The sequence below is a fragment of the Plectrocnemia conspersa genome, unplaced genomic scaffold, assembly GCF_051122295.1.
Source record: "Plectrocnemia conspersa isolate PC_06_02 unplaced genomic scaffold, ASM5112229v1 ptg000012l, whole genome shotgun sequence".
In the NCBI taxonomy this organism is placed as follows: domain Eukaryota; kingdom Metazoa; phylum Arthropoda; class Insecta; order Trichoptera; family Polycentropodidae; genus Plectrocnemia; species Plectrocnemia conspersa.
Genome location: NW_028277176.1, coordinates 26,797,888 through 26,817,092, shown reverse-complemented (window position 1 = coordinate 26,817,092; position 19,205 = coordinate 26,797,888). Strand labels below are relative to the sequence as shown.

The following is a 19,205-nucleotide window of genomic DNA, read 5'->3' as shown; positions in this document are numbered from 1 at the left end:
CATTATTTTCTAAATTTTATTTATTCTTATTTTATTTAAATTTATTATTTCCCTAACATTTTTCCTTCTCTACTTACGCTTGTGCATTGTTATCGATGTTTATGTATTTTATATTATAGATTTTATGTATAATAAATAATAATTAAATCGCTTTTAATATATTTGAAATTCAAAATCTCTTTATTTTTATTATTTCTATGGATAAGCTATGAAATTAAGCATAGATAATAAAATATCATTAATTAGGCTTATCGATAAATTTTGTATATTACAGTCAGTGAGATTTTTAAAGTAATTATTTATATTCGTATAGTTATAAATATAGCAAATATTAAAAAATCTTTTAATTTTTTTCTTCGGGACCATATTATTATTGTTAATTTTTATCATTTATTCACTATTTCTTACTTTTGTCTAATCATTTAATTATATAGTGTGTAAATGTAATTTTTTATTTATATGTAAAATTGTAAGTTTTTATCCACTTAAAGCTTACAAAGTTTTTTATATACAATCTAATCTTAACACGTTCAATTTATAAAACAATATTTGTATTTACTAATTTTATGACAATTTTACAAATTGTCGTGACTCCTGAAAAATAATTGTAACAATATTTTTTGCACCCGATGTATTACGAAAGTGATTTGCTTTAATATTAATATTTTAATTTGTATTGTAAATAAATGAAATATGAATTATATAAATAATAATATAATAGAATCGTGTAAATAGTTTAATATTCATTTAAATATTCGCCAATCTCGATAAATATAATAAATCGAGTGGTGTGTTTAAAAGTAATCGTAAATGTTTAAAGCGAACATGAGAGATCTGGGAAGTGCCTTTTCTTCATCAATAACTATCACATTTTTATTTGTAATACCTTAAATTGCGCTATTCTTCATTGATTGTATAATATTGTCATCTTATTTTAAAAAGAAAACTAGATAGCTCCAAAACTATTGCTGTATCATTATTTAATGTATTCTGTCTACTGCAATATATTCTTTTTAGATTTTGGAGATTTCTTATAATAAATAAAGTAGTGTTGTATAAATAAATTATTAAAAGTCACTGTTATTGCTAATAAATATATTTCTGGGGTGCACTTACGTCCTTCCTCGGAGAAGACTAAAACTGTAGTACGAATTCTTTATCTGGCGGAGGGAAGGGGGTTCTCAGAACCAAAAGCTTTTCGGAACAAAATTTCTATAGATGAGCCACCCCTTATCTGATTCCTTGAAGCCGTTTGGCGTGGCACATGTTCGCCGCAATTCATACTTTATATTAATAACTAGCGTAGAAGGCAATAGTAAACAACTATACTTAATTTATTTCGCAAAAAAAATATTGTTATGTATTAAAGTTAGTCAAAACCGCATTGAAAGTATTAATTTTTATTATGTGACACCTGACAATACTATCATATAAATATTTAGTTCTATTTTTTGTGTTCATTCATTATTACTTTTTTAAATTCTGATAGTACCAATCTAAAAATATTAATAAAACGAACGATTATATATATATTATAGAATTTTAAAACACACCACTCAAAGTTTAATATTTTTTATTTTTAATAATATATTTGTCTTTCAATCTTGCGAATGTGAAATTTTAAAATTGTCGTTTTCCGACATGACGATCTTTTGCAAAAATCACTGAAACAAATCGATGCACAAAAATTTAATCTAGATCATATTTCATAATGGCATAGTCTTAGCAAATTCGGAATTATTATATAGTATAAAATATTGTATTATAAATAAGATTTTCATAAAATTGTATGTTTGTATAAGAAGAAAGATAAAAAACACATAGAAATGAATGAAGTGACGATGAATTTGACTGCATATTGTCAATTTTACCAATTATAAATATTATATTATTATAAATAATAGTCAAATGCATGTTTTCATTATTGAACCTATGATGTTTTTAATATATTGATCTTTTGTATGATCCATTTCGAATTAAATTAATGTGTATTAAATGGATTTTAAAGTATTTTTGTGTGTTTTAATTATATATGTATACTATAGAAAGCGAAGAGTAAGTGCGAAACTCAGTATATACAAATCCAAGGAAGCTTTCAACCTTTTTTAGTAGACCATCTTCAATATTTAAGTATTTTATTGGGGCATGAATTTTAGGGAGAAACATAAGTATCTTAAACGCTAAATAATATAGGTAAAAAAATATTGGTGTCTGCACTCAATGGTGAATTTCCTAACAAAAGCACAAGTGAAATCGTTACTTCTGAACACCTAAGAGTTTGAAATACAATTAGTCATATTAGCCACGCAGACTCGAAAGCAATTAGAATTAATAATTATCTGCACCAAGCATCTTTATATATTTAAGGCAAACTCTGAACAATTGTTAGTCTTGTGCAAAAAATAAATTGTTAAATAAGATATATCTGCACTTAGTTCATTAGAGGATTGAACAGTAAAGTAACTAAATTAGCCTTTTCCCCTATTCGCCCAAGGAAACGTATAAAAGACTGATGCTCACTCACTCACTCGGAGAACACTACAACTCAAGACTCTCTCGGACATTAACAATCAACTCAGAAAACAACACTCGAATCTGAGAGCACGTCTCCATAAGAAACCAGATACCAGAAAGATTCACGACTTTTATAACTTCACCACAGGACTACATCGTCTCGGCCACCTGCTACAACCCCTTTTGGGTCAACCTGTATTCTTCTCATTCAACACCTGCATTTTATTTGTATATCGGTATAGTTTAAATTTGTGCAATAAAACTGCATAGCAAACAGCTGTTCTGCCATCTAACTGGCTGAATAAGTCATACTAGTCGGCAAAAGCATATCTTTCTTATTAGTGAACAGTAAAATACTAATTCAAAAAGGTTTCACAGTGCTGTTTAGTATTTATATGTTTGGCATGTTGGCAAACAATATCTGAAAAATTAGAAAATACTCGACATTGCAAATTGATACAACATAACCAGTGGTGTAGTGATAAAAAAATAAGTGCCGGAGCGCTGAACTTACACCCCCTCCCCCCAATTTTTTTTCTTGTATTTTTTTAAAAATAGCCAATATTGATATTTCAGTTTTTTATTTTTGTTTTTCAGTATGACATTTTTCTTTGTATGTATGATGCTTTATATATATATTTTCGTTTAGGTGTTTGATTGCAAGTTATATATATTATTCTGTTTTTAATTATACATTCAATTCTTTTTTTAAAATGGCGGATATGTTCCACCAAAAACTGTGTAAAAAAGTGATATAATACTTTGAAAAATTGAAGATTGCTTTCCTAAATTTAAAAAACCGCATAATCGTGTAAAAAGGTAATAATGATAACCCAATAATTAATTTTTACGAAATATTATTCATAGATATGTACTTTATCGCTACCTGATCATATAGGTGCACGCTTATGATATACAGGACAAATATATCTTTCATCATTAGAAATGTCTGACACATCTAATGTGTTAGAATCTTATGAAGAATTTTGTTTGTTATTACCGTCCTGTGTTGTTGAATTTCTTGTTGTTAGGATATCTGTAACCGCTTCTGTGCTGTTTTTAGTTTCACAAGTTGTTTATACATTTCTTGACACCCAGCCATACGAATCCGCAGCTCCCATTGGAATTTTAAAGCTTGCTCTATGTTGGAATCACGAGTGAGATAATGCTGTTCCATACTCATAAAAAATTCCAAGTTGATAGTTGATAAATTTCACCTTTACCTTTGTCTTCGTTATTAGGGTTCTCATTACCACCGCAATCTGTCATAATTTCAATTAGTTCCTCATCATCTACAGTTTTATCAATCAATAGTTCATCGACGTCCGCACTTTACATGCTGTCAAGGCCTTCATCAGCAACCGCATGTAATAGTTATAATTTCAGAAAACTCAACTGATTGTTGTGGTACAGAATTTCCACTTTTGACGCATTTTGGCCAAATTACTTTCCAACAAGCATTTAGAGTTAATGTTCGCAGTTGCTTTATGGCAGAAGAAGCGTTTTTTAGTACAATATGACAAAATAAAATTGTGTTAAAAATATAGTATTCATTCTTTTTAGTAGACCGTGTTATTTCAAAACAGTGTAAAAAGAGAGGTGGGTGTATATCTAATGATTCGTTTAGTGCTGCTCAATTAGTTCTCTTATTGTAAAAGGATGGTGTTTTCATCTTATTTATTACTTTTTACACAGCATGATCGGAGAATGATCTGATAATAGGTCTAATGAAGATTCCAATAATTAATTATTATATTTATAGATCTATGTAACAATAATATTAATGTAATGTCTGATCGTTTCAACAATCGATCAAACAATCTATAAATTACATTTCCTATTGTTAAACATAGAAAACTTACTTTTATGTACCGTTGATCTTTCAATGGGTACGATTCTAGTATTATAATAATGTCTTTAAAATCTGAAAATTGTTCGATTTAATAATTACAGTAAAAAAAACATCAGTAACATTATACATATTGTTTATTTATATAAAATATGGATAAAAAATTATATATTTACACAACGGCAGACAACAGTGGATTTAATACAATTTAATTCCAAGTGTTACCATCTTTTAATGGTTCAGAGTATAGTCATATTTAATCAAATAAATATGATACTATTACATTTATGCTGAAATAATTAATAAGCGTGATTTGTGTAAAATAAGGGCAATTAAAAAAAATGGTGTCGATATAAAAAAGTGCAATTTTATTTAGAAAAAATATATAAAATAATACACAGTTATTAAATGGCATCAAATATATTATTAATAAATTAAAATTAATAAACTTAAATGAATAACAAATATAATATGAAATAAAAAGCAAACCTAAGCGATAACAAATCAAATAATTGGCAAAAAATAAGCAAATATAAAAAAAAAAAAATACGAGTATTAGCTCATGTAATTGAGATTGAATTATCACATTGATAAATCGGAATGATTGTTATATAAAATGTAATATTATAAATCAGTAACACTACTATAGATGATTACTTGTTTATTGTTGATACATAGAACTTATGGGTCTTTGTGTCGCGGCTGTGTTTGAATGGCGCTTTTGTTGTTTCTAAGAGTGTAGCCGGGCATGGCCCTGTTTTTATAGGAACATATTCTTTCCTATAACTAGTAGAAGATATCGCTGAACTATCTCCGAGCGATATGTGAGAAACGTTTGATTTCTTGACTGTACGTTCCACTCTGTTCATTGTGTTTTGCGAGCTTTGAGAGAAGTTTCCATATGTCTTGGCTTCGGACTGCCCATAGAATTGTCCTCCGACGCTTAAATTATCGTGCCTGATGATCTTCTGTGGTCGTTCTATGATTTGATACGAGGTGAGGGTTGATTGCCCATCGCGACGGTGAGTATTGGATTGAGATCCGTGCACTTCGCAGCGTTGATTCGATCCTATATTGTCATAGTACATTGTGCTCAAACTGTGCCTTTGTGCGTTTTGTCCAGTATTTCTATGGTATTGCCCTTGCTCGGTCAGATTGCTGATGCTCTTCCTTTGAGCGGCTGCAGTCGAACTTATAGTGTGTAAAGCTTCTGTCGAGCTTGTGACTCCTTTACGGTGTAGTACTGCATTGCTCACGTCGCTTTCGCACGTAAGCTCAGATATTTTCTTATGATATCCGGCCGTTGAGTGTTTAGTGCTCGTTTCTGAACGCTTATTAACTTCAGTTGCCGATGAGCTATTGATGATCTTTGATTGCGAAGAAATAGTAGATGAACTTTGCGCCTTGTTGTCAGAACCCATTATTATATTCGATTGATTCTTTACATTACCATCTGCAATAGATTGCCTAGTACTCATTTCTGAATGTCCTGATATTGTTTTATTAAACTCAGTCGCCGAACTGTGCATTGTCTTCGATTGAGAAGTATTTGAAGAGCTCATCGTTGATTGATTCTTTACGCTGCCATTTATAATGTTTGAAACTGATTCTCTAGGGCCGCCGACAGTTTTATGACCGGCGACTGTTTTCGTCACAATTACGATGGTACCGTCATCATTCTTCGTGCGACTCTCCGTTGTAGACGAAGTCTTAACATCATGCTTTTGTAAATTTCTCTCAGCGTTCTCCTTAACTGTACGTTTTGTGTAAGTATTGTAATTTGTTTGATTAGATTTTTCTTCTCCAAGAGAAATACTAGATTCCATATGTCGTCGCTTATTAATCGTCGATTTACCAGCCGCTTGAACCTCTTTAACCGGAGTACTTTGGAATGCTTGTTTATTAATGGTTGTAGTTTCCATATGTCCAGATCCGACTCTCAATGTATCTTCGTGTCTCTTTACCTCTGTTCTTTCAGCATGAACCATTTTATAGTCTTCTTTAGATTTTGTGACACCGATAAAATCTCCTTCGGTTTTCAAATTATCATGATGTCGAACAACAGTCACCCTTTCGCCTGGAATATATTCTTGAGGCTTAGTTTTTTCGAACTCTCCTTCAGGTTTAAGATTATCTTGAGGTTTTTTCGCTTGAGGCCGTTCACCCGGTTGCCATTTAGTTGGTTCTCTTCGTTCAAAATCACCTTCAGTGAACAGATTATCCGGATGTCTTATCGGTGTTCTTCTTTCACCGGGACCTGTGTGCGTTGGTTCATACCTTTCAAATTTACCTTCCGGTTTCAAATTATCTTTCGGCTTCTTAACATCAGCTCTTTCTCCCGGAGACCATTTTTGTGGGGAATGTCTTTCAAAATTGCCTTCAGTATGCAAATTATCTGGATGCCTAATCGGTGTTCTCTTTTCACCCGGCTCGTACGATACAGGCTTCCTCTTCTCAAATTCACCTTCTATTTTAAGATTATCATGATGCACAACAACGTCTACTTTCTCTGCCTTTGTAACACTATAATCATCTCTTCTTCTATGATCAAAACTACCTTCTAACTTCAAATTATCTTCTCGTCTAACAACTTCAACCCTTTCTCCTTTAACGACTCTATATTCATCAGAAGATTTAGTATCTGTGAATTCACCCTCGATCCTTAAATTATCTTTCCGTCTGACCACATCAGCCCGTTCGCCTTTAATCACTGTATAATCATTTCTCTGTTTTAAATCTACAAATTCACCTTCAAGTTTCAGATTATCTTCTCTGCGTACAATATCAACCCTCTCGCCCTTTGTTACAGAATAATCGTTTCTAGATCTATGATCAATGAATTCGCCTTCTGTCTTCAAATTATCATGATGTCTTATAAGAGTACGTCTTTCAGCTGGTCCGACTTCTTCAACGGACGGTCTCTCAAATTCACCTTCAGGCTTCAAATTATCACTGTGTTTTATTTGTGTGCGTCGTTCTATTACTCTATTAACATTGGAATCGTCTCTAGTTCTAAATTCTGTAAATTCACCTTCCATTTTCAAGTTATCTTCTCGGCGAACGACGTCAACTCTTTCACCCTTTGTTACAGTGTAATCGTTCCTAGAACGATGATCCATGAATTCCCCTTCCATTTTCAAATTATCTTCTCGGCGTACAACGTCAACTCTCTCACCCTTTGTCACAGTATAATCGTTCCTTGAACGATGATCAATAAATTCACCTTCCATTCTTAAATTATCTTCATGACGAATAATATCAACTTTCTCAATAATATTTTTCTGTTGATAATCATCTCTACGATATGTATCCATCGTACCTTCAGTTTTCAAATTATCAGAATGTCTAATTAGAGTTCGTTTTTCACCCGGAGTGAATTGGATTGATGATGGACGGTCAAATTCTCCCTCCGGATGCAAATTATCAGTAGGTTTCTTTGCCTTGGGTCTGTCTGCGGGTGACCATTCTTGCGACTTAGGTTTTTCAAACTCTCCTTCAGGATATAAATTATCCTGAGGTCTCTTCTGCTTCGGTCTCTCCGCTGGACTCCAGCCAGGTTTATCAGGACGGTCGAATTCACCTTCCGGTCTGAGATTATCGGTCGGTTTAGTTTGTACTGGACGTTCAGCTCTTTGATAACCAGGCTGTTGAGGTCTGTCGAATTCACCTTCAGGATGCAAATTATCCACAGGCTTCTTGGCCTTAGGGCGTTCAGCTGGGGACCATTCCTGAGATTTGGGTTTTTCAAATTCACCCTCTGGATAAAGATTATCCTGTGGTCTTTTCTGCTTTGGTCTTTCTGCAGGACTCCATCCAGGCTTATCAGGCCGGTCGAATTCACCCTCAGGTCTAAGATTATCGGAAGGCTTTTTAGCTTCAGGTCTTTCCACTGGACGATATTTCTCCTTTTCAGGTCTTTCAAAATCACCTTCAGGCTTGAGATTATCAAATGGTTTGATTTGCTTCGGACGTTCTGCTTTTTGATATTCTGGATGCGAAGGCCTATCAAATTCACCTTCTGGATGTAAATTATCCACTGGTCTCTTTGCCTTTGGCCTCTCAGCGGGTGACCATTCTTGTGGTTTATGCTTATCAAATTCACCTTCAGGGAATAGATTATCCTGAGGCTTCTTTTGTTTCGGTCTTTCAGCTGGGCTCCAACCGGGTTTATCGGGTCTTTCAAATTCACCTTCAGGTCTAAGATTATCCGTAGGCTTCTTAGCTTCAGGCCTGTCTCCAGGACGATATTTATCCTTTTCAGGTCTATCAAAATCACCTTCTGGCTTGAGATTATCAAATGGTTTGATTTGCTTCGGACGTTCTGCTTTTTGATATTCTGGATGCGAAGGCCTATCAAATTCACCTTCTGGATGTAAATTATCCACTGGTCTCTTTGCCTTTGGCCTCTCAGCGGGTGACCATTCTTGTGGTTTATGCTTATCAAATTCACCTTCAGGGAATAGATTATCCTGAGGCTTCTTTTGTTTCGGTCTTTCAGCTGGGCTCCAACCGGGTTTATCGGGTCTTTCAAATTCACCTTCAGGTCTAAGATTATCCGTAGGCTTCTTAGCTTCAGGCCTGTCTCCAGGACGATATTTATCCTTTTCAGGTCTATCAAAATCACCTTCTGGCTTGAGATTGTCATACGGTTTAATTTGTTTCGGACGTTCTGCTTTTTGATATTCTGGATGCGTAGGTCTATCAAATTCACCTTCTGGGTGCAAATTATCCACTGGCTTCTTTGCCTTTGGTCTCTCAGCAGGTGACCACTCCTGTTGTTTAGGCTTATCAAATTCTCCCTCAGGGAATAGATTATCCTGAGGTCTCTTTTGTTTTGGTCTTTCAGCTGGACTCCAACCAGGCTTATCGGGTCTTTCAAATTCACCTTCAGGTCTAAGATTATCTGATGGCTTTCTTGCTTCAGGTCTCTCGCCAGGACGATATTTTTCTTTTTCTGGTCTATCGAAATCACCCTCAGGTTTTAGGTTGTCAAACGGTTTGCTAGGTTTTGGCCTTTCTGCCTTTTGATATTCAGGATGAGTTGGTCTATCAAATTCACCTTCTGGATGCAAATTATCCACTGGCTTCTTTGCCTTTGGTCTCTCAGCAGGTGACCACTCCTGTTGTTTAGGCTTATCAAATTCTCCCTCAGGGAATAGATTATCCTGAGGTCTCTTTTGCTTTGGTCTTTCAGCAGGACTCCAGCCAGGTTTATCAGGTCGCTCAAATTCACCTTCTGGTCTAAGATTATCAGACGGTTTCTTGGCTTCAGGCCTTTCTGCGGGACGATATTTTTCTTTCTCTGGTCTTTCAAAGTCACCTTCAGGTTTGAGATTATCAAATGGTTTACTCGGAGAAGGCCTTTCTGCTTTTTGATATTCTGGATAAGATGGTCTCTCGAACTCGCCTTCGGGATGCAAATTATCTACTGGTTTCTTTGCTTTTGGACGTTCTGCGGGAGACCATTCTTGCGATTTTGGTTTTTCAAAATCACCTTCAGGGTATAAATTGTCTTGAGGCTTCTTCTGTTTTGGTCTTTCAGCTGGACTCCAACCAGGCTTATCAGGTCGTTCAAATTCACCCTCGGGTCTGAGATTGTCTAAAGGTTTCTTTGCTTCGGGTCTTTCACCAGGACGATACTTTTCTTTTTCTGGTCTATCGAATTCACCCTCAGGTTTCAGGTTGTCAAAAGGTTTACTAGGTTTCGGCCTTTCTGCCTTTTGATATTCAGGATGAGTTGGTCTATCAAATTCACCTTCTGGATGCAGATTGTCCAATGGTTTCTTAGCCTTAGGACGTTCAGCGGGAGACCATTCTTGTGGTTTTGGTTTTTCAAATTCACCTTCTGGATACAAGTTATCTTGTGGTTTCTTCTGTTTAGGCCTCTCAGCAGGACTCCAACCAGGCTTATCGGGTCGTTCAAATTCACCCTCAGGTCTGAGATTATCAGAAGGTTTCTTCGCTTCTGGTCTTTCTGCCGGTCTATATTTTTCTTTTTCTGGTCTTTCAAACTCTCCTTCTGGTTTAAGATTGTCAAAGGGTTTGCTTGGACTAGGTCTTTCAGCTTTTTGATATTCTGGATATGTCGGTCTTTCAAAGTTACCTTCTGGATGTAAATTATCTTGAGGTTTCTTTTGTTTTGGTCTTTCAGAAGGACTCCATCCGGGTTTTTCAGGTCTTTCGAATTCGCCTTCAGGTCTAAGATTATCCAATGGCTTCTTTGCTTCGGGTCTTTCCGCTGGGCGATATTTTTCCTTTTCTGGCCTATCGAAATCTCCTTCAGGCTTCAGATTGTCGAATGGCTTAGACGGAGATGGGCGTTCAGATTTTTGATATTCTGGTTGTTTAGGCCTTTCAAAATCACCTTCAGGATACAAATTATCTTGAGGCTTCTTTTGCTTTGGCCTTTCTGCTGGTCTCCAGCCAGGTTTATCGGGACGATCAAATTCACCTTCAGGTCTAAGATTATCAGAGGGTTTTTTAGCTTCTGGCCTCTCAGCAGGGCGATACTTCTCTCTTTCTGGCCTTTCAAAATCACCTTCTGGTTTAAGATTATCAAAAGGTTTGGAAGGAGATGGTCGATCTGCTTTTTGGAATTCTGGATGCTTAGGCCTTTCAAAATCTCCTTCTGGAAACAGATTATCTTGGGGTTTCTTTTGTTTCGGTCTTTCAGCAGGACTCCATCCTGGTTTATCAGGTCTATCAAATTCTCCTTCTGGTCTTAAATTATCGGAAGGTTTCTTGGCTTCTGGTCTTTCAGCAGGACGATACTTTTCCTTTTCTGGTCTTTCGAAATCGCCTTCAGGTCTTAGATTATCAAAAGGCTTAGATGGGCTTGGCCGTTCTGCCTTTTGGAATTCGGGATGTTTCGGTCTTTCGAAGACTCCCTCTGGATACAAGTTGTCTTGTGGTTTCTTTTGTTTAGGTCTTTCAGAAGGACTCCATCCAAGTTTTTCCGGTCGTTCGAATTCACCTTCCGGTCTAAGATTATCTACAGGCTTCTTAGCTTCGGGTCTTTCTGCGGGGCGATATTTTTCTTTCTCCGGCCTTTCGAAATCACCCTCTGGTTTTAGATTATCAAACGGTTTAGAAGGACTCGGTCGGTCAGCCTTTTGAAACTCGGGTTGTTTAGGCCTTTCAAAAACTCCCTCTGGATACAAATTGTCTTGAGGCTTCTTTTGCTTTGGTCTTTCAGCAGGACTCCATCCTGGTTTGTCGGGTCGATCAAATTCACCTTCTGGTCTTAAGTTATCAGAAGGTTTCTTGGCCTCTGGTCTTTCACTAGGACGATATTTTTCTTTCTCTGGTCTTTCGAAATCTCCTTCGGGCTTAAGATTATCAAATGGTTTTGATGGTTTTGGCCTTTCAGCTTTTTGATACTCAGGATATGTTGGCCTTTCAAATTCGCCTTCAGGATACAAGTTATCCACCGGCTTTTTAGGTTTGCTTCTATCAGCTGGAGACCATTCTTGTGGTTTAGGTTTCTCGAACTCTCCTTCTGGGTACAAATTATCTTGAGGTTTTTTCTGTTTTGGCCTTTCTGCTGGACTCCATCCTGGTTTATCAGGACGCTCGAATTCGCCTTCTGGTTTTAGGTTATCCAACGGCTTTTTGGCTTCAGGTCGTTCAGCCGGTCGGAACTTTTGTTTTTCTGGTCTATCGAATTCTCCCTCAGGTTTTAAATTGTCAAAAGGCTTATTCGGTGATGGCCTTTCAGCTTTTTGGTACTCAGGATATTTTGGTCTTTCAAATTCGCCTTCAGGATACAAGTTATCGACAGGCTTTTTAGGCTTGCTTCTATCAGCAGGAGACCATTCTTGTGGTTTTGGTTTTTCAAACTCTCCCTCTGGGTACAAATTATCTTGAGGCTTCTTTTGCTTCGGCCTTTCTGCTGGACTCCATCCAGGTTTATCGGGACGTTCAAATTCGCCTTCTGGTTTAAGATTATCAGTTGGTTTTCTGGCTTCGGGTCTTTCTCCAGGACGATATTTCTCTTTTACTGGACGATCAAAATCACCTTCAGGTTTCAAATTATCAAAAGGCTTACTTGGTGTTGGTCTCTCTGCCTTTTGATATTCCGGATAAGTTGGCCTCTCAAATTCGCCTTCGGGGTAGAGATTATCTGAGGGTTTCTTTTGCTTGGGACGCTCTGCTGGTGACCATTCCGCATGTTTTGGTTTTTCAAACTCTCCTTCGGGATATAAATTATCCTGTGGTTTCTTTTGCTTCGGTCTTTCAGCGGGACTCCAGCCCGGTTTCTCAGGACGATCAAAATCTCCCTCAGGCTTAAGATTATCGGTCGGTTTTCTAGCTTCTGGTCTTTCCCCAGGACGATATTTCTCTTTTACTGGGCGATCAAAATCACCTTCAGGTTTAAGGTTATCGAAAGGTTTTGATGGAGTCGGTCGTTCACCTTTTTGATATTCGGGGTATTTTGGTCTTTCAAAATCACCTTCAGGATGCAAATTATCTGATGGTTTCATTGCTTTAGGGCGCTCCGAAGGAGACCATTCCTGTGGTTTCGGTTTTTGGAAATCGCCTTCTGGATATAAATTATCCTGGGGCTTCTTTTGTTTAGGTCTTTCAGCTGGACTCCAACCTGGTTTCTCTGGACGATCGAAATCCCCTTCAGGTTTTAAATTATCAGAAGGTTTTTTAGCTTCAGGCCTTTCACCAGGACGATATTTTTCTTTTTCTGGTCTGTCGAAATCACCTTCTGGTTTTAAATTATCTGTCGGTTTTTTAGGCTTAGTTCTTTCAGCCGGTGACCATTCTTTCGGTTTAGGTTTATCAAATTCGCCCTCAGGATACAAATTATCTTGAGGTTTCTTTTGTTTTGGTCTTTCACCGGGACTCCATCCAGGTTTTTCTGGTCTTTCAAAATCTCCTTCAGGTTTTAAATTGTCACTAGGCTTTGTCGCTTTTGGACGATCGCTTTTTTGGAATTCGGGTTGTTTAGGCCTTTCAAAATCACCTTCTGGATATAAATTATCTTGGGGTTTCTTTTGCTTTGGACGTTCGGCTGGGCTCCATTCAATTTTTTCAGGTCGATCGAAATCTCCCTCTGGCTTGAGATTATCAGATGGCTTTTTCTGTGTGGGTCGTTCAGCTTTTTTATATTGTGGTTGTTCAGGCCTATCGAACTCACCCTCGGGATATAGATTATCTTTAGGTTTTCGTTGCACTTGTCGTACATCAGTATGATCGATTACTTTGAATACTTCTTGGGTTGTTGTGGTATTAGATGTATCACGAGTTGAATAAAACTTTTCCACGTCTTCTTTAGTCCAAGTTCTTTTTCTCTGTGGCCTCTCTAGAGGACCGATCTTCTCGGGGAAATCGGTTTGATTCGAAGTCACATAATAGGTTTGTCCTTCTGTTTTTAAATTGTCTTCTCTGTTTTTAATTATGGTAGTTTTTTCGAATAGAGTATTCTGTGTATGATCAACATACTCGGACTTATTTGTAGTATCGGTTGTCATATCACCTTCGACTTTTGTCCAAGTATTACGTCTTACTAAAGTTGGTCTCTCTGCAGGCTCACCTCTAAATTCTGTTTTTGATGTCGTGATATCTGAAATTAAAAAATATAATTATATAAATATTATAATCGCTAGCCTTAGTGATAGTGAACTAAAACTAACCTGTAAACGTTCCTCCAAGTGTTATATTATCAACTCGTTTTACAACATCTGCTCTTTCACCTTTAACTACTTTATATTCTTCTGTAATAGTAGTCATTCCTGTGAATTCTCCTTCAGGATATAAATTATCTTTAGGTCTTTTCTGCGTCGGCCTTTCAGCTGGAACATACTTTTGTGGTTCTTTTCGTTCGAACGTACCTTCTGGTTTAAGATTATCGGTTGGTTTTTTAGCTTCAGGCCTTTCACTAGGACGCCATTTTTCAGGTTCATGTCGAACGAAATCACCTTCTGGGCGAAGGTTATCAGATGGTTTCTTGGCATCTGGTCTTTTACTCGGACGCCATTCTTCTGGTTCATGTCTAATAAAATCACCTTCCGGTTTGAGATTGTCTGATGGTTTCTTAACATCTGGACGTTCAGCTGGACGCCATGGTTCTTTCTGTGGAGTTTCAAACGTACCTCCAGGTTTGAGGTTATCGGATGGCTTTTTAGCTTCTGGTCTTTCGCTAGGACGCCACTTCTCAGGTTCGTGTCGAACAAAATCACCTTCTGGGCGAAGGTTATCGGACGGTTTCTTGGCATCTGGTCTTTCTCCCGGGCGCCACTTTTCAGGTTCGTGACGAACGAAATCTCCTTCTGGACGAAGATTATCCAACGGCTTTTTGGCCTGAGGTCTTTCGCTTGGCCTCCAAATTTCTTTTTCGGGAGTATTGAACGATCCTTCAGGATGTAAATGATCTTCAGGACGCTTTGGATGGAATCTATCAACGTGCTTCTCGCTGTATTCTTGGCGATAAGCTGTGGTTAGATCTTTAGGAACGCCTTGTGGTTCTGAGAAAAACGGCTCTTGTGGTTCGTCATGAGGACATCTGTGCCTCCTGAAATAAAAATAAACTATTAATTATAAGTATAATTAAAAACTAGGTGGTTCATATTATTTTAAAACTTTTTGTGTTGAAAAATGACTATATAGGTTACAATGGTAAGACACTGACTAAAAGGAAGATATACATTTTGTTTTAAAAAATAGTTAATTGAGATGTTTTACAATGGACTATTCTAATCAACAGCAAAATCAGTAACGAAATTATTAGTTTATTTAATAAATAGTTAAATATAATGCTAGTCTCTCTTTTTTATCAGTTTATACGTTTATTTTTGTTTATCAGTTAATAATAACAAAAATATTTTTATGCTACTGACTGTATCAAATTGTATAAGTGATGAACTTTTTAAATCTTTTCAGCGAACGTGAAAACCTAAAAGCGTGTCTCGGATCAAGTATGGAACAACATGTCTGAACTCCAAATATATATACTGAATTTTATGTAAGTACTACAACAATAATTAGTCTGGGATTTTAACATCTCATAAAATAACTCAATTATATGCCAAAATATTCTCACATAAATTATAGTATGTGCCAAGTCAAGGTTGATATCATTTTATCAGTTTTTTTTACTGTAGTTGCAAAAAACGAAATTATTAGGCATCTGTGAAAAATATTACTAAAGTAATATCGACGCTAAGTTAATATTTTTAGGGAACACCCGATAACATTTTATAATTAACTCGCGTACTTAGAAGTAGTATAAATTAACCTAAGCGTTTCTAAATTTATTACAAATTACATAGTTAAATTGAAAAATATCTGTTTTTATTTATAAAAAAAACAGATTGTTGGGACCACCCGCAATAGTTGAGACTTATTTAGTCGTAAGCTTATAATTTTGACAAAGCTCTAATCGTCTCAATGGAAACGCATTAAAATGTCATGACCAAAATAATGTTTTATTTTATTATAGTCTACTACGAATTCTTACTACCAGTTTGTACGGTCAATATGGAGTATTTCTTTGTAATTTGTCGGGATCACGCGTAATCGTTGCGATTATATTAATTATACGAACGATTTGAGAGTATATTCAATAAACAGTTTTAAAGCACTTGCAAAAAAACCGTGAACAAAGCAAAAAGTTAGTGCACATATTCGCTTAACAACTGCAGCAAAACAAGTACCAAGCATCCCCGGATTCACATTTCATACGATGCAAACATTTGTAAAATTTTCGAATCATCTTCTAACAAGGTCTTAGCAAATACTCTGATACCGCCCAAAATCATCGTTATTGGTCAGATGATTGATTTACTTCCTTCGTGAACTTAGCTTTCGTCAGACAAAAAAAAAGTTTGTAAATGTAAAATATGACTTTTTTCAAATCAGTCCTTATATATTTTACTAGTTATTGAAAATACATAACCTATGATTAACCGTGTAAAGCATATTTGTATCAAATGGAATAATATATATGGAATTGTCAGGACCACCCTTAATCGTTGCAACGAAATTTGCCGCGAAGGTCTTACTAAAAGGGTTTCATAACTGCGTATCTGAGAAGATATTCATTATCACTTTGCATAAAAACGTGTATTTTTATTAAAGAATAATGTTGCTTTCTAATTATCTCTGTTAAAAAAGTGCTTCAAAACACTAAAAGATCTGTACTATTTGTGAAGGAATGCGGTGTGAACGACAATAATACTGATTGCGAATCTACAGTTATGCATTTATACGGTATATTAATATACGTATAAGACAATAACAGAGTCTGTTTCCACCCCGAAGTATCGATATTGTTCAGACGATCAAGGCCTTGAGAGCCGTTGAACTTCTCCCAATTGTTAAGGATATATAAGACAAAACACTGCCGTACTGAATCACTTCCTAGATTTGCTTTTCTACCCTCCGACTTAGATTTGATATAAATATAATAAAACATTAATTAAATAGATATTATTTCACTACTGGTTTGTTAGTTTTCACTTCTCGTATAGGAAACAATATTAGTGTCGCTAAATGTTCATTATCGTCCATTAAATAATAATTTTGCCACAAAGTTTCATATTTACAGTTGTAAGCTGATTTAAAAAACATTACACTAGTCCCATTTTATTGATTTTAATTAACTATGATAAATATACTGCATTGATATTAAAAAAAAATTTGTCGTTTGACAAAAATATTTTTTAAAGCTAAATAATGAAATATACGATGATTATCCATCATTAAAGTTTCATTATTATTTTTTTATCATGAAATATGAATAGATACAATATTACCGACGCCTTCTTTTCTTCCAAGCATATAGTTTATTTCCCGAAAGGAAATACTCGGGAATCGGTGGTAAATGAACTGCTGTCATATTCCCATTTTGCCGATTAACACTCAAGACACCGTTTTATTGAATCGTTGTACTTCTAAAAATAAAACTAATTAAAAATTAAGAACACCGATCCGGTCGGAGTTCAGAATCGAACTAAAGTTAAATACCACCCTCGAGAAGAGTAAAGTTTGGATTTTGCGCAGTGGAGAAAGGAACAGCAAAACAATACGCACACGAATAATATTTTACATATTCAAGGAATACATAGACGCGAAATTATGTTTTTTTTTCGCAACATAGCAAATCTTATTAATTTGTTTGTTCCCTAGGGACTGAACTGTTAAAAACGGGGTCGTACATGGCACGAAAGCGAATTGTGGGCTATCGTGTCAGAAGCACAGAAATCGATCCCCTGGCCGACATTCTCCAGCTCTAGGTTACTGTACGACAATAACCTTTGTTGACATCCAAGTGGCTTAATATGATAATAATAATGTTAGCGACTTCTGAAAGAGGCTCCCACTTAGCATCTCATGAATTAATAAAAACTAGACAGACGTGACGCAAGTGACCCATAGATCGATTTCTTGACCTTATAAACCTGGACGTCGAGGTAAATTTTCACTTGTTGATTTATTGTAATGGATAGTGAGGATTTCTTCACGCCGCATGGTTTTAAAAGTGAAATTTTGCATTTTTATTTCTTTATTATTCATATCTCGTGCATTCACGCTTTACTGACCTAGTCCAATAGCGATTTTATCATGTTAATACTGAGTAAAAATTGTACAATAAAACTGTATGTATAAATACATAATTACAATCCAGGGTGTTCAATCTACGTTGAGAATTAGTTATTGAATATCATATTGAAATTAACTAAGTGTATGTATTATATAATACGTTTATACATACATATATGCATATGTACATAAAATAGCAAGTGTTAGTATTGCTTTCAAAATTTATTGTCAATATTTTTTAATAGTATATTGTTCAAACAGTATTGTTGCATTATTTTCCATGGTTCATAAAGTGTTTGTAGGTTTGTTATTTCAATGCTATAATGGCTTAGTATTTAAAAAAAACGTAATAGCATTATAGGATATAACTATGATATTGTCGTAATCGATTTGTCAAGTAATAACAGATTAAAATACACAGAAAGTCGCCTCATAAAACTCATAAAATATGCCATCAAAAGAGTAGAATCGATAATTATAATATAGATACAAATACGTCCTTCAAAATTAATGGAAGTCTACTTTAAATACATACACTTTCTGGTAAGAAAAATAATGATCATTACTGTTTTATTGGGTTTCATAGTTATATATTCTTAAAAATATCACTCGCTCGTTTGAACAATGACGATGAACGTTACATTGTATTTTTTAGTCAGTAAGACGAGATATAATCTACTTGATTTCTTTACATTTTAATTAACTTAACGTTATGAATAGACCATATATTATTCTGTAATATATGGTCCGTCAGGACATTGATAATATCGATCTCGCAGCCAGATTATTTTATATCGTGTCAATAAGTTTATTGATGATGAAATTGAATCTGAGCAAGGTCGTCAAGCTATATCAAAAATCTCAGAGCCTCTTTGAAATCCAAAACAATCAAGATTTATCATTCATAAAAGTAGTGACAATGGTGAGCTATATATATATATATATATACACACACTAATTTATAACAATAATTATAACAAAAAAATGACAAAAACGTTTACATAAATAGGTACAATTTTCAATTAAAATGCATAGTTTGTGTTTAAGTATTGCAGACGCATTTTGTCACGCTCAGTAATTTCTTTATTTTGAAAAATAGTTTGTATTAAAAACATATGTTTTATAAACAGACAATATTTTTTTATAAATATAAACGTATTCTTAAAAATACATATATGTATATATTGAGCATCTATAATCAGAATTTTTGTTGTTTGAATTCTTCGATGTGCGCAATTTTCGTTTGCGAACGTTTCATTACCGAACCAGATGAAACAGATGACGAATCATA

General features: G+C 35.2%; 1 protein-coding gene across 1 annotated transcript in view; it reads right to left on the bottom strand.

The window, feature by feature from the left end:
• Positions 1–4,710: 4,710 nt before the first annotated feature.
• The window catches only part of Sdb (SAXO downstream of blistered), a 39,444-nt gene continuing 24,949 nt past the window's right edge, over positions 4,711–19,205 (bottom strand). Inside the window, exons 3-4 of the mRNA XM_088199549.1 lie at positions 14,008–14,885; positions 4,711–13,937 (exon numbers count right to left, since the gene is read on the bottom strand). Coding sequence (XP_088055675.1) covers positions 5,017–13,937; positions 14,008–14,885 — 9,799 coding nt within the window. The 3' untranslated portion in view covers positions 4,711–5,016. The remainder of the gene's footprint in view (positions 13,938–14,007; positions 14,886–19,205) is intronic.